This window comes from Anomalospiza imberbis, chromosome 18 (genome assembly GCF_031753505.1).
Source record: "Anomalospiza imberbis isolate Cuckoo-Finch-1a 21T00152 chromosome 18, ASM3175350v1, whole genome shotgun sequence".
Taxonomy (NCBI): domain Eukaryota; kingdom Metazoa; phylum Chordata; class Aves; order Passeriformes; family Viduidae; genus Anomalospiza; species Anomalospiza imberbis.
Genome location: NC_089698.1, coordinates 909,355 through 924,915, shown reverse-complemented (window position 1 = coordinate 924,915; position 15,561 = coordinate 909,355). Strand labels below are relative to the sequence as shown.

Here is a 15,561-nt window from a genome sequence, read left to right as displayed (position 1 = left end):
TATTTTACCACTGATAAAACCACACTAAGTGTTAGTGAAAGATTTATTAGCCTGCAGTAATATTTTACAAATTGCCAAGTGTGATGCTCTCCCATCTAATACACTCCAAAGTGTCAGAGCAGAGCAGCTGCCAACCCTTCCCTGGACCAGGAGTGAGTGCCCATGCTGGACTGTGGGGAGCAGGGGGATCAGCACCCCAGGGCCACCAGACGACAAGCACAGTGCCAGGCCAGCCCCCACCGCCACGGCGGCTGCACAGCGCTGGGAGAGCTGCCCCAAGGGAAAGAAACACAGCTCGGGTATAGGAAAACGTTTTTTACACAAAGGTGACAAAGTTCGGGAATGGCTGCCCGGGGAGGTGGGGGACTCACCATCCCTGGATGGGTTTAACAAAGCCTGGCTTTGGCACTGGGTGCCAGGGTTTAGCTGAGGGGTTGGGGCTGGGTTGGACTCGATCTTGAAGGTCTCTTCCAACCCAGTGATTCTGGGATTCTGTGTGATTCTGGGATTCTGGGATTCTGTGTGATTCTGGGATTCTGGGATTGTGTGATTCTGGGATTCTGGGACTCTGTGATTCTGGGATTCTGGAATTCTGGGACTCTGTGATTCTGGGATTCTGGGACTCTGTGATTCTGGGATTGTGTGATTCTGGGACTCTGTGGACAGGAATTCCCAGAGGCCACGCTGGACACCCTGCAGGGCTCTGGGGTAGTGTTCAGGTTGTGCCAAGGATGCCAGCAGCAACAACAACCCCCTTCCACTCCCCGAGCCAAGCAGCTTCTTGTCATCCATCCAGGCAAACCCCCCAGCCTCCCTGGCAGCCCTGCCACAGCTCCAGGGCCTCCAGGAGAAATCAGCTGCAGGGGTTCTGGTGGAAAAGCACACAGGTTTGGCTAACACACAGATTTCAAATGCAGTCCTCTAGGAAATACACAGTACAGCACAAAAAAGGGGCAGAGGAGCTGAATCCTGCTCCCAGTGCTGGCTCCAGCACTGTGTGACTTCTGGCAACTTTCAGGTGTCTGATCAAACAAACTGAACAAAAAGGAGTTTTCGTTTCAGGGTAACTGAAATGCAGATTTTCAATTAACTCGTCAAACTGAAAACCCAGAGCACTGGAAAGTGTTGCTTTGGAAACTTCCAGGCTTTGTTGAGCCTTGAAAAAAAATGGCTATTTGGAAACAGAAATGTCTTTTCAAAATGAAAGATTTAAAGAAGCTGATTTTTCTTCTCTCCTTATTCTTGATTAAAATAATCTTGAGAGTTTATTCCTTACTAATAACTCAGCAAAAATAAAGTCTGCTCAAAAATCTCTCTTTTTTCCCATGAGTTCAGTAGGAGTTTTACTCTCTACAAATGGTCAACACCTTACAGCACTTTGAAATTTACACCTAAACTTTTCTGTGTCTCACAGTCCTCATTAGTGAAGCAGAGTCTGTAACACACCTCCATTTTCTGGTGTGGTTATTCTGTCACGCTGGACCAAATCATTTCTGATAATCATTTGTCCAAAAAAATACTGCTTCAATGGACTGAATTCTGCTCTGACATATTCAACCACGTTCAGGTAGGTGCAGTTTGGCACAAAAAGAGTCAGTGCAGAGTTTGGACCAGCTGTTTAAAGTTCTTTGAAGTCTCAGATGAAAGAAGTGAGTAATAAATGTGGACCCTGAAACGAAAAGAAGAATGAGGTACCCTCATTCTGCAAGGAAAATCAGCTTAACCTCATCATTAATCAACACCAAAAAACCAGGAATAAAAGCTAAGCCACGAAGACATAATCAATCTGTTAGATGCTACTTGACAGATGCACTGAAAAACAGCAACAGCAAAGACCCAAAGAAAGGTAATCTTAATCTTTCTATTTCAGTGGGCATCTCAAGCAGGTTTTTCTTCCATTTTCTATTCCCCACTCTAATGCCCAGAGAACAGAAACTCTAATTACTGCTGCATGCTGAAGGCTGGCCAGTAATTATATATCTTTATCTTCATTAGAAGTCTGTGAACAAGGCTTGCTCTGAACCAGAGCAGGTAAACTGGAAACTCGAGACACATTTTCAATTAAGAGCTCACTTTAAACTGGCAACTCATTTTGGCAGTGCAGAAACCTCTCTGCTGCTGCAGAATGCCCTGATCCCTGCTGGAGACAGCCTGCTGTGGCACGGGCTGTCACTGACACCACTGTTAATGGTGTGGCTACGTGAATACACCACACACACAGGCACTGACTGGTTGTTCATGTCCTTACAGGCAGCGACCAAAACATCTGGAAGCAAAGCTGGTTTTTTACATGTCCCCCAAATGATGCATTTGCTTTCAAAACCTTTTTTTTTCCAATTCACCAAAAAAAAAATGAAATAGAAGGTGAGTGAGTTAGTAAGGACTTAGTCCATTAACTCCCACAACATAAGGACAAATAATTTCCTTCTGTTTTTAAATCAAATGAAGTCCAACAGTTGGCTATATTTGGCAGATTTACCAGATCCAAAAGGGCTTCACAGAAGAGAAAAACTCCCAAACCCCAAAGGTTCCTAATAATACAGCCAGAAAGACATGTTTAATCAGAAAATACCAACACAGGGCTAATTGGGTAAATAGAACATTGAGAAGATTCTAAAAGGGAAGCATTAAAAATACTAAACTTTGAAATTGCTGGGGTTTGTCTCATGTATAAGAAATTACCATAAAGAAATCATTTAAAACAAGTCCAATGAGCAAAGAAATTGCAATTATTTCTTTTTTTTGTCAGAACAGATAGCTCAGGAGAAACCATTTCCAGCTCTGCCCAGCACTATTCTTCACTTACTCTGCCCGAGTTGTCACTGGCTCTGTGACATGAAGCCACCAGACTTGTGGGTATGTCTCAAACCTCCCAAATGGCAGTAACTACCCATCTGTGCCCACAGAGGCAGAACATGCCCACCAGCAGGGGTGCTTTTAGCTGCTGGGGCTCGGGAGGCTTTGGAGCTGCACACAAGCCTGAGCTGCTGGAGCCCAGAGCCAGAGGAGCCCCAGGGCCCCAGCAAGGAGCAGCTCCCAGGAGTGAATGGATAACAGCCATTCCCAGCAGCTGGGAGCGTGGCCTGGAGGGTTTGCAACCCTTCTGGGACATGCTGGTTATAGGAAAAACAATAAAAAGTTCAATTTGAACTTTCATTTGTAGCTGCATCTCTTGTTTCCTCTTCTCGAGTGACAGCCACAGAGGAGTTTGTGAAGAGATAAAAGCTGCTGCAGACAAGGCAACTTTTGTGTCACCGTGCTGGAATCCTCTGTGCCTGATCTGCAGCTATCACCACTGCTGAGCAGCCCCTTCCTCTTCACCATTCATCAAGCAGATAGAAATCTGCAGGATTGATTCCTTACACCATTTTAGTGGTAGCAGTGGTTCTTGCTGAAAGCCTCCAAGAAGCAGGGATTACCTTGAGGCTCCAGAGTGACGCTCCCGTTTCAGGGCCAGGAAGGAACCTGCAGGCACTCCCGTGAGCTCTCCCCTGGCACTGGCCAGGAGAGCACACCCTGAGCCACACCTGAGAGCAGCAGCACTGCCAGCACTCAGCCCGTGGAACTGGAGAGGCACAGGGAGAGTCAGCCCTGGAAACGCTTCCAGGAGAAGTGTCAGGCAGTCCCACGTGTTCGACGAGCAGGAGGGGAAATTGTGATTTTGTGTTTGGTTTGTTGCTTCACTGGAGCGAGCTATACAGCAATAACAGCAATAATAAATCTTGGCGTTGCAGCAGGAGAGCAGTCAGAAAATGAAAGAACTTGTTCCATTCGAGAACAGCACTGCTCTGCAGGGCTCTGCCTCTGTGCAAGGAGCCGCCTGATCCTACCTTAATGACGTCTTCATCTGATGATCTGCATTCCACAGAGTCCACAAGATCTGTCACAGTCCCATCATCTTCCACAGAAACCACCTTGACAGGGACAGCCACTGTCTTCCCAGTGAGAATAGCTGTGTTCAGGATCTCTGCTTCCTAAGAGAAAAGAAAACACAAGGCCACTTAGAGTACATACTCTGCTGTTAATTCGTCAGTACCACCCGGATTCAGCTTTAATTCCTCGTGGCTGTGGCGAGAACTGTTCAAGTGCAGTGGGCAGGACGGGCAGGTTTCCTCCCTGCAGCCCTGACCCAGCTCCCAGCTGTGACTCAGGGCTGTGGGGGCATCTGTCCTGCCCTCACTGCTGAGGCTCCCTGGGGAACAGAGCAGCAGCACCCGGAGTGCCCCTGCAGCACAGGGACAGGCACAGCTGCACGTGGCAGCAGTGACACCTCCAGCCTGAGCAGCATGCTTGTTACTTGAATTTTTAAATTGTTAAGTTTTCTTTTATAGTCCTTTTGAAAGTGTTAAAGCTCTCATCAAACTTCTTTAGCCTTCTGATCATGTTCACATGTTTGAGAGTCAGAGTTCCCACACAGGTTCATGTAGAAATAGAATAGTTTACATATTTCTCTGTGGGTGGAGAGAAATGATGGATTGATCTTTGGACCAGTGTGGTTGGAGAGGTGGCAATCCCATCACCTTTAGAATTCTATAAACACCAGATGTTTAAATAAAACTAAGTCTTTTTCTCTCTTAAACTTACCAAGCTTCTGTGTACTCACTTTGTGTCCAACAGCAACATGTGCTCATCTGGATTATCACCTAAAAACCTCTCAAGTCTTGCTGCTTTACCCCTTTTCTGAAAGGTTTCCTACCAACACTGACATTCTGTGCCAGCAGTGCCCCTCTGCCTGCACGCCAGGCTGGCCAGCTCAGGGGCGCAGCTCAGGGGCAGGCTTTGAGCTGCTCTTGGGGACGCAGTCTTGGCAAGGTCAGAGCCGTGGAGCAGTGGCACTGCCTCTCCTGACAGGCACCGTGGCTTCCCTTGCTCTGCCTCCAGGGGAATCAGAGTCAGACTCGGGTCCTGGGCAAATGACTGCACCACAGGACTCTGTGGGATCAGACCCTCTCCCGTTTTCTAGGATTTATCCTGGCTCTTGGAAGGCAAGCACCTCCCCACACCTCTTTCTTTACCTCTTGAAGAGGTTTGTGCAAACCCAGCCTCTCTCAGACAGAGGAGGGATGCTGGGAGGGCCTGGGCTCAGCAAACAAAACGAGCTCTGTGGTGGCCAGTGCCTGCTGCAAAACACGTTTCCCCTGTTGGATTTACCAGTTCTTCGTTACAAGTGCTGAGTTCTGACTACCTGAAGAGCATCAGACTAAGCAGAGCTCTTTGTCACCTGGGTGTCACCTCTGTCTGGCACCACAGACTGGCTGATCTCTGCCAGGACACTGAGCACAAATTGCTGCCCGAGTCCTCCCAGCCCGAACTGCAAGATCCTGCTCATTTCTGGAAAGGTCTCTGAGCCTTTCAGAGCTGTGCCTGTGAAGCTGGGACCATCCTGTAGAACAAGAGGCTCTTGATTTCAGCTGGCTCTTGTGCAATAAAGGCTCCCAAAGCCCCCCAGGTGATAAATTTTCATTATCTAAATAGCTCCCACTATGAGCTGTGAGACTGACCTGATTTTACTCCTGGAAGACAAGAGAGTGGGGATTGGAACCCAGTTACCAAATGATGACTGCTCCTACTGCCTCTTGGGCTAAAGGGTTGAGAAGCTGAGATTTTTCTCCTCTAAAGCATTCACATCAAAAAGACCTTTTCCTCTTATTTAAAGAAACAGACACACTTTATTCAGACCCAAAGCAATATTTAAAGAAAGAAAAAAACCCCTCCTGGTCACTTGATGGCTGCTTTGCTAAGGTAGCCCCATCCTCACTGTGATCTTTAGGGAAAGGAGAAAGAGGATTTCACAAAAAGATAACTTGAGAAGAAAATCCTTTCCCTCCCTCAGCACAAAAGCCCCTCGGATATGTTTAAATGATAATTCATCCAAGGGTGAGAGTATCTGCCTGTACAGTCAGGTCTGTCTTGAGCACACGTTCGTTCTCAGCGCAGAACAACTCAGGCAAGGGAGCTCTCGGGTTTGCAATGAAGTTTCCAGGTTCTGTGGTTTTCCCACACCTGGGCTCTGCAGCCAGGTTCCTCAGAACCTTTTGCTGCTCCCTGCAGGCTCTGCAGAGCTGCAGAGGGGGCAGCTGGCAGCACAGCGCTGTTAGCACCCGCTGCAATCACAGAACCGGTGTCAGGCCCTGCTGGCAGGGTTCTGTGAGCGCTTGGGCACGAATCTCATTTCTCCGGGGCTGCTGGAGGCCACAGCACCTACCAAGCTGCTCACACCTCGCACTGAGCTGCAAAGAGCTGCTCCCCCAGGCAGCCACAGCTCCCTCCCTCCCCTGGATCCATTTATTGTGACCCTCGCAATGATTTTATAAAGCAAAGGGAACTTTAATAAGCCAGCCTTTGAAACAGCGTGATTAATGAGCTCTGCTTTCCAAAGGCAAATGGAATTTCCCCTGGTAAGAGCCGGTAACTGCGAGAGATTCTCAGAAGCTCCATGAATTCCTTCTGAGGCTCCGAGTTTTGCAGGGCTGGCTCTGGATACTCTGAACACAGAGTGCCTCCCAGAGCAGCCCTTCCTGCCCTGGCTGGGGATGCTGCCCTGCCCTGCCCTGTCCTGCCCTGTCCTGTCCCTGCTCTGCCCTTCCCTGTCCTGTCTTGTCCTGTCCCTGCTCTGCCCTGCCCTGCCCTGTCCTGTCCCTGCCCTTCCCTGCCCTGCTGGAGGCTGCAGGGCAGCTGGCACTGGGTGGCACTGGGCAGCACTGGGAGACACTGGGTGGCCCTGGGCTGGCACTGGGTGGCCCTAGGCCGGCACTGGGAGGCACTGGGAGGCACTGGGAGGCCCTGGGTGGCACTGGGAGGCCCTGGGTAGCCCTGGGTGGCCCTGGGCTGGCACTGGGAGGCACTGGGTAGCCCTGGGTGGCACTGGGAGGCACTGGGTAGCCCTGGGTGGCACTGGGAGGCCCTGGGGGGCCCTGGGCTGTCCTGCCCTCCAGCCCGGGGCTGGGTGCTCTGCCTGCAGAGGTTTCTGTTCCTGCCATGGAGGGCTCGGAGGACGTTCTGCAGGCTCTGCTCTGCACCCCCCGAGCACAGAGCAACAGCATCACTGAGACCAGCTCACGCTGCAGGGCACGGAGACAGCTCCTGCAGCATCTGCTCAACAGCCAGCAAGGGCTGAACACTGCCCGCGTGGAAATGACCTCATTCTGAGGAAACAAACAGGGAACTTGCGTAGCCACACCGAGATTTACAGTTCAGAGCCTCGGCAAGTAAAAGCCATACATCCAAAGAGTTACTAATTTATAACTGTTGCTTTTTGCTGCTTGAGTGGAAAAGGGATCTCCTGAAGAAACATTATGCTCTTTATCTATAACTAACATAGATTACAGGAGATAAAATGTCAGGGCTCCTCAGGATGGGAATAGTTATGCTTTTGCAAAGCTACAGCCAAACAGTCTCACCGGTAAAAGTTGATTTCCTCAGCAGCTATTAAAAAGGTGCTGAACTTCCTCTAACTATTAACACAGCATATCTCTATAATTCACTTACACTGAGCCCCTCCAATGACAAAATGAAATAATCAGAGAAGAACATGTCTCTGCATGTAACAGAAATGGAAGACCAGGTAATCCTTATTCTGAAATTGCTACCACAGTAAATAAATAGTAATACCTTAAAGAAGATGCTAGAGCGAGTGTTCTTTGCTTATTGAAGAGATTCATATTAAATAAGTGAGCATATTAAGCCCTCCAGCAGAAACATATTCAGAAGACATACACAGTAAGCATCAATTTAAGTTGAAATGCAGAAGTGAATACCTATTAGGTTTTTTCAATTTTAATAGGTAGCTTCCCTGAAATTTAATTTCCCTTCAGACATATTTTGCCTTATCTTTCCTAGGGTGAAAAAAGGACTTTACAATATCTTTATAAATCTTTTCAAATTTCTGTTTCTGTTGTCGGTGTATACACAGATAGCATTTCCTAATGTGTGTGTATATGTATGCATATATAACTTCTGAAAGAAGCCAGTGCATGACTCACTCATGCTTAGCTTTGATCCAGCTGCACCCGAGCTCCCCTCGCAGTCGGGGACACAGGGGGTCCCTTCTGCACCTCAGGACTCCATGGGAGGCTCTCCCTGGCAGCTTGGTCTGAGCCTGGCTGAAGTGCTCATGGGCCCCTCGCACTGCGTCCTGTCAAACCACATTTGCCACTGCATTTAACTCTCTGCCTTCACCACCAATAAACTGGATTGCTGCTTTTCTCTTGCAGTGAAGTGCATCCTTCCACCCACCACACCCACACTCTTCAGGAGGAGAAGTGCTTGTCCTGCTGCAGTCCACAGGGAAAAGAAGATTAAAAACTGCCCATGCCACTGTAACTCACTGTGTTCTAGGAGCACAGCAGATCTCCAGAGACATCCTTCATTACAGCAGTGGAACATATCTTTGCAGGCTAAAAATCGAATTTCAAAAATCAAGAATGTTCCTCTCGGGTTCCAGTAGGTATTCTGGCTTCTGGGTTATGTGCAGAGTGCAATCAGAAGAGAATAAAGTGACCCCTGAAATCTCCTGACGTCCAGAGCACGCACAAACGAGACTGAACGGCTGCCTGAAAATCCCTCCCATTTCACATTCCTTAACCTTCTCTATTTTCTTCTTTTTAATGTATTTTCTATTAATCAGCATGTAGAGCATTAATCCAGGGTCCCACCTTGAATCTTTTCACTATTTAGTTAAAAAAGACCGAGATTTGCCTCCTGTTCAACTAGCAGCCTTCTTGCCCATATCAGAGGATCCATGCTTCAGTCATGCATAACTAATTTCAAATCTTATTCAGCATCAAGTCTCAGAATTAAGCAGCTAAGTGACAGCTGTTTAATTAACTCCTTAAGCTGATTAGAAAGCATTACTGAAATCCCCCCAAGGAAGAGTTTATAACTGTCAAGAGAGCCTAAGGCCATGTTAATGCTTCTGTTTAAATTTAGTAAGCTTCTAAACCAATAAAGTCTAAATGCTTGACATTCTCATGGATGTGGTCAAACTCTGCTTTTTTCCTCCTGTTACCACTGCAAGGGTAGGGAACAAAACCAGCGACAGGGAAGGGATTTGAGGAGTCAGGAAGCAGCAGCTGGAGAAAAAAGCCAAGAGCTGCATCCCCCCAGGAGCTGCTGCGGGTCGTGGCACCAGCCCTCCTCTACTCGGGATTAGTTCTGAGCTGGAGTAAAGCTGAGCTTGCACCTGAAATGCAGAGTCATCTCCCAGCCCCTGGCTGCAAGGAAAAAGGGTTTGCTCATTGCCTCTTAAACCCTAAATCCACCTTTAATGATAAGATTATGGCAGCTGAAGTACAAGTTTTAGAAGCAGCTGGTGGGGCTAGATACAAGGTGGTGCTGAGAAACCAAAATTGCTCCAAAGCAGATTTCCTCGCCTGCAGTACATTATTGTCAGCTCTGAGCTTGCAAAGAGCTTGAAATATATAAAATATAATCCTGATTTTCTTATTTCCCCTGTTGTTTCCGGATTCTTTCGGATGCGCTGGAAAAATTATTGAAAAATCAGCTGCAATTCTTCTGTGTCCAAAGGAACAAAGGAGCAGTGGCCAGAAATAACCCAAATTAATTTGTGAGACCTTTAATATAAACAGAAGAGTTGAAAGTACAAATTGAAATACTGCAAATATGAGAAATCACGGTGAAACCTGAAGGAGAAACGTGAAAAGACTGACATGAACTCCAAGGTTAAATGTTTGGTTTGATGTGGGCACGTTTCATCATGCAGAACGGAATCTGAAGTCTGGGGATGGGAGAGAGGAGGGGGATATAAGCAAATGAATCCCATTTCATTCAAGCACTTGCTGCTGAATCAGTTTCCCTTTTTCCTCAGTGCAGGCAGGAGAGCTCCACGTGCAGATGTGCTGACACGGGGGTAAAAAGGATCACCCCAGAAACCCAAAAGCACGTTTCTCTGGACAGATCTACCTGCTGACTCCCACTCCTCCACACAGCTGCTAGAGAGGGGAAAATTGATTTTTTGAATGGTAAAATGTGACTGCAAACCAGTGTTTAGAAAGGAGTGGGTGCCAGAGTCAATACTAGGATATATTTTTCACCCTTTCTTCCTCAGCCCGTGATTCCTGGAATATTTTTGACTCCATGCGATGGGGGTGACACCTCCAGCCACGCCTCACTCCTCCTCACTGGGGCAGAATCAATGGAGGGAGCAGATGTGGCAAGGACGAGCAGTGAAACAAAACCCCAACTACACACAAAGCCCAGCAACCACAATTTTCCAGTTAAAAAACAGAGACCAGCCAATGGCTGGATTGTGCTGTAGGGAAAAAACCACACAGGATAATCAGAGAGACTGTCTGCCCCTCCTACTGTCACACACAAGGCATCCAGGAAAAACACCCGATTCTATTTAATCTCAGACTTAACTTTTGCAAAGCTTTCAGCTATTTTATATTCTTATTAACCAACTTTCATCTCGGTGTAGACAGAATTGATCACGAAGGCTGGAGGAGGGGTGGGGAAGAAAAGCTGAAGGTGCAGTGCAGTGCTGAGAGCAGTAAACGGGGGACAAGGAGCAAAAGGAGAGGCAGGGTTAGGTTAGGGTTAGGCACAAAGGAACAGGGGATCATTGGACGATGACCAGCAGTGGGAGGTTTCTCGTTACTCAGCCCGTGATGCTCCGTAAAATGCTCGAGAAGGACAGAAGTGCATCTCAGCAGGCAAATGCAGGTGCTGCTGTACCTGCCCATGGAGCCAGGCTGGAAATTCCCTTGTTTCACAGGGTGTGTAGCAGAGACAGGCAATCCCAAGTGTGGACACTGCCTGTGATTGCAGGATGCAATTCCACATCTCTGAGTGATGAAAAAAGCCAGGAAATAAATCATCTGACTCCCAGGGAGCGAAGAACACATTTGCCTGTTGCGTCCCTTCTCCTCACCTCGGCCTGCCCCACGTGGCTCAGCTGGAGTGGCTCAAAGCAGGGGTCTGGATTTGTTTTGTGTCTGGGCAGTGTCCAGCCCCGCTCAGAGCCGAGCTCAGGCCGCTGGAGCAGCCAACAGCAGGGAGCAGCTCCCTTGCAGGTACAACGTGGCAAACACAACAAATGCAGGAGCAGAGTGCTGGGGAGGGCTGCTGCCTCCTTCCTGGGGCTCAGTGCTCCTGCCAGCTCTGCTGCTGGCAGAAAGGCACCCAGGGGTTTCAGGTGTCCTGAGCAGAAGTGAATTTTAAACCCCTGCTTTCTGTGCTTCTGGGAGCAAGCTGGAGAGGGCAATGAGCTGCTCAGCACGGGGACAGGCTGTGACAGTGCCGGCAAAGCCACCAGGCTGCACTGGCTCTCCTTCACTCCCCGGCAGCTGGGGAGGCAAACCCTCCCATGGGAGTTCACTTTTCCCTAGCTCTAGAGGCAATGTAAATTTAATTTGTCTCGGGTTTAAGACAACAAGGTCTCTTTGATGTGCAGCATTTAGGAAGTGTGTTAGCATCCTTCTGGGGAGCCCTCCTTTGGTGTTTGGGTGGTTTGCAGTGCTAAGTAGGCTGCCACCATCCCAGGGAGCTGTCATGCACCTTCCCCGCTTATCAGAGTCAGGCCCAGGAAGCTTCAGAGTTGTCAGGCTGCGGTTCTTCAGAGGAATTGCTAATTAATTCACAGGCCCCAAACTGTAACTCCACAGAGCCGTGTGTGCATACTTGATTTGGGTCCCTAGACAGGCTGCTCTAGCTGATCACCAACACAGCTTGCTCTTAAAAGGAAACAAACAAACCTATGTGGGGAGGATTTCTTCCTGGCTTTCCCCCAGCAGGCTGCCAGACACCATCACAGGAGAGCTTGCAGAGGAGCAGAGCTGGGAGCCTGCCCCAGGGTACAGCAGGTCCCTGTGCCTGCTGCCACTCAGTGCTGGGGCTGGGGAGGCTGGCAGGGACAGCCGTGCCAAATTACCACAGCCAAGCAGGATGTCACACACGGGGTCGGGGTCGGGGTCGGGGTCAGGGTCAAATTAGCCAAAGCCAATCAGGATTTCACACACGGGGTCGGGGTCGGGGTCCGGGTCAGGGTCAAATTAGCCACAGCCAATCAGGATTTCACACACGGGGTCGGGGTCAGGGTCAGGGTCAGGGTCGGGGTCAGGGTCAGGGTCAAATTAGCCAAAGCCAATCAGGATTTCACACACGGGGTCGAGGTCGGGGTCAGGGTCAGGGTCAAATTAGCCAAAGCCAATCAGGATTTCACACACGGGGTCGGGGTCGGGGTCGGGGTCAGGGTCAGGGTCAGGGTCAGGGTCAAATTAGCCAAAGCCAATCAGGATTTCACACACGGGGTCGAGGTCGGGGTCGGGGTCAGGGTCAAATTAGCCAAAGCCAATCAGGATTTCACACACGGGGTCGGGGTCAGGGTCAGGGTCAGGGTCAGGGTCAAGTTGGCCAAAGCCAATCAGGATTTCACACACGGGGTCGGGGTCTCCGTGTGCCAGCAGAAAGGCTCTTGATGCAGAGGCTTGGTGCTGCAGGGGTTGGAGCTCTGCGAGGGGTGGACTGTGGGATATGATGCTGGGATTTCCAGTGACAAAAGGAAAGCTCTGGGATGTCACCTCAGAGGCTGTGTTTGTGCCCGGAAGCCCTGCTGTGCAACATTCCGTTCCCCTCCATGCCAGGCCAGCACAGCGAGCCTTGGTGGCTCACTGCCACATCCCGCAGTGACCCTGGGAGCCCGGTGCCCAGGGCAGGGCAGCATTCCCTGGGAGCATTCCCCTCACACAGCTGTGCCCCGGGAGCTGTCCCCAGCCGGGCACACAGTGCCACTGCCTCCCTGTCACCTCGCTCTGCTCCCTGCCCCCAGGCTGCTCCACTATCTCCTACAATTTTCCCAGCTTGTGATGTCGAACAGCACCTCTTCCTCGCTCTTCCCGTGACACCTGCAGAGCCGGGTACTTTACAGCCCTCTTTAAAATTCAGCTCTGCCACAGCGATTACAGGATGCTGCAAATCTCCAGCAGGCTCGTTCGTTCTCTCCTGCCATCTCCCACAACTTTGGTTTAACTCAGAGGGGTTAAGCAAGACCCGTTAGTAAAGCAGGCAAATCAAGGAGCACACACAACCACAGAGGTGAAAGAGACCTCTAAGATCAAGAAATCGATTTATCAACATGTTTATCAACTCTGAGATGATTTCCCCATCGCTCTGGAAGTTCTGCTGTTGCTCTTGCAGCTTTCCAGAGGGGAAGCTGAGAAGCAGTGAGGTTGTGAGCTGCCCAAGCCTCCAGGGGCAAAGCCATCAGCTATCCCTGGAGCTCTGCTATCCCACTGCCCTGCTGCACGGGGAAAATCCTGACAGCAACAGCGACCATGGACCAAATGGGGTGGCAGGACAAGGAGAAAATGATGCAGTGGCCATGAGAAAACAGCAGATTTGCGGGGATGAAATCTGCCCAAATGAGGGAATTACTGTAAACTCCCTTGCCAGAGCCACAGAGCAAGGACCAAACCAGTTTTTCACTTTTCTAAAGAGAAGAAAAAGGGTTTTAAGGAAAAGAGATCTCGTGTTCTGCAGGTCACTGTGCAGAGGAGAAGTGACTAAACCACCTGTTCCAAAATTCCCTTCCAGACTGGCCTGGCAGTTTTCGTGGCACATTCATATTTAGGAACGTCAGGCAAGAAGCAGCCTGAGCTAAATTGGGACCAGCACAGGGCCTTGGAAAGCCGCCTGCAACCCAACAATTCATTCATGAGCAGACTCAGGGCAGAGCAGGGGGCAGCCTGCAGCCAGCGGGCTCTGCTGGCTTCGTAATTAGCTCCTCAGCTGAGCTTTAAACAGAAGCACAGAAATAAACAACGGGGACATTCAGAAAAAAGATGATGTTCCAGCTCCCATATGGCAAATGGGGCCAAAGTCTGCTCTGAGACATGTGACCATGACCTTCCTGAGGACACTATGGTGGCCAGGACAGAATTTGGGTCACAGCACAGCAATTTGGGTCTTGTGAAATCCTTGGCAGTGACCGGACAAGGAGGCTGGTCCTGCCTGCAGAGGCTGCACCCTCCTGCCACTGTGGCTAACCTCACCCACCCTCGTGCTGAGAGGGGCAATCACACCCTGTTTCTAGGCACAAAATCCATTTATCCCCGTGTGCTTTGGTTCTAACACTGCCATCCCTCCAGCTGAGGAGCCAAATCTTCAGCTCTTTGCATTTGGTCTTGGGAAAAAAATGAATTTTTTTTTTTTAATAGAACACAGCAACCAAAGTTTTATTTCTAACAATCTCCCTAGTTACAAATTCCGTGCCCATAGTGGTGTTTTTGTGCCTGGACTTCAGTGGCACTACTCACTTAGAACTTTTCCTCTGTGATTAGCCAGTGACAGCAGCTGCCAGGATATAAATGGGTGCAACTTTGCTGATTTCGCAGATATGCCAAGGAAGTGACCCGTACATTTGACTCCCTGCCACACATAAAGGCTATGGTAAAGGGCAGTACCAGAATCTGAATGAAGATAAAACACTTTTAGGTCTAGAAGTAGGCTGAGAAAGAAAGCAGCGAGCCCGCAAGCTCTGCTTTGATCATTTAGCCTTTACAGATTTGTGACAAATTGTTTTTTCTGCATGAATCTGAACTGATACAAATTTACATGAGTGGTTAAAAAGTAATACCAATTGGGAAATAAAATCCCTAACAGCACCACAGAAAAGCAATAAACTTAAGAAGCAGTTAGACAGAAGAATGCTTTACAATAGGAAAAAAAAATTAATAACAGAGAAAAAGAGAGGTCGGACACTTGTAAAGCTGGTTGTGGCAGGCTGAAAGCAGGGAATCCAAAAAGCCATTAGAAAAAAGACATGAAGAATCTTGTAATAATATCCCGGGGAACATGCTTGCTTCAGATTCAATGCCTTTAAGACCATATTGTGTATCCTGTGACTCTTGCTTAATGCCTAATCCTTCCAGAACGATTGGTAGAGAACTTGTGTTGGTATCAGCCCAATGTCCTCAAGGAAATAAATCTGGACTTGACATCAAATTACGTATTTTGTACCCAGGACATTTAAAGTACTTTCCTAACTGGTGTACACAGAGATCTGCACCCAGCCATTCTTCTGAAGTCAGTGCAGGAGTAACAGGTTCATTTTCTTCCTCCAGCTTCTCCTCATTGGAAACGTGAGGAAAAGCCCCCTTGGAATAAAGCCCTGTGCTCAGAGCTGCGCACTCGGTGATGGTTCCGGAGCGGCGAGCCGGAACAGCTCCAGGCTGCCCTGGGGAGTCAGTGACCGGTGCTGCTGGGTGTGCAGGGGAGGCTGCTCCAGGTCAGACACCAGCAGGGACCAGGGCTCAGCCTGCCTCTGCTGGCTCCAGCTGCGAACTTCTCCCTGCAAACCTGGTGGGCAGCAGCTCGCCTGCCTCGTGACAGGGCACAAGCTGAAACAAACCCACTGCAAGTGCCCCAAGGCCTTTTGGGGCTTCTTTTGAAAATTCTGAAAGCTAAGAAATGCCTGCTTGAAGAATGGGTTTTTTCTAGGTAAGTTATGCAGGGCTAAGTTCACAGTTAGGATGGAAGGGGAAGGTGAGGAGCCTTTTATTGAGAGCTGATAAAAGCTCCTGATGTGATCAATACCTGCCTCAG

General features: G+C 49.1%; 1 protein-coding gene across 3 annotated transcripts in view; it reads right to left on the bottom strand.

Moving 5' to 3' along the window:
* The window catches only part of LOC137484487 (transmembrane protein 132D-like), a 202,348-nt gene that overhangs the window by 31,972 nt on the left and 154,815 nt on the right, over positions 1–15,561 (bottom strand). For all 3 annotated transcript variants that reach the window (XM_068208332.1, XM_068208329.1, XM_068208331.1), the window contains one exon: positions 3,831–3,974. In XM_068208332.1, the coding sequence (XP_068064433.1) occupies positions 3,831–3,974 (144 nt within the window). The remainder of the gene's footprint in view (positions 1–3,830; positions 3,975–15,561) is intronic.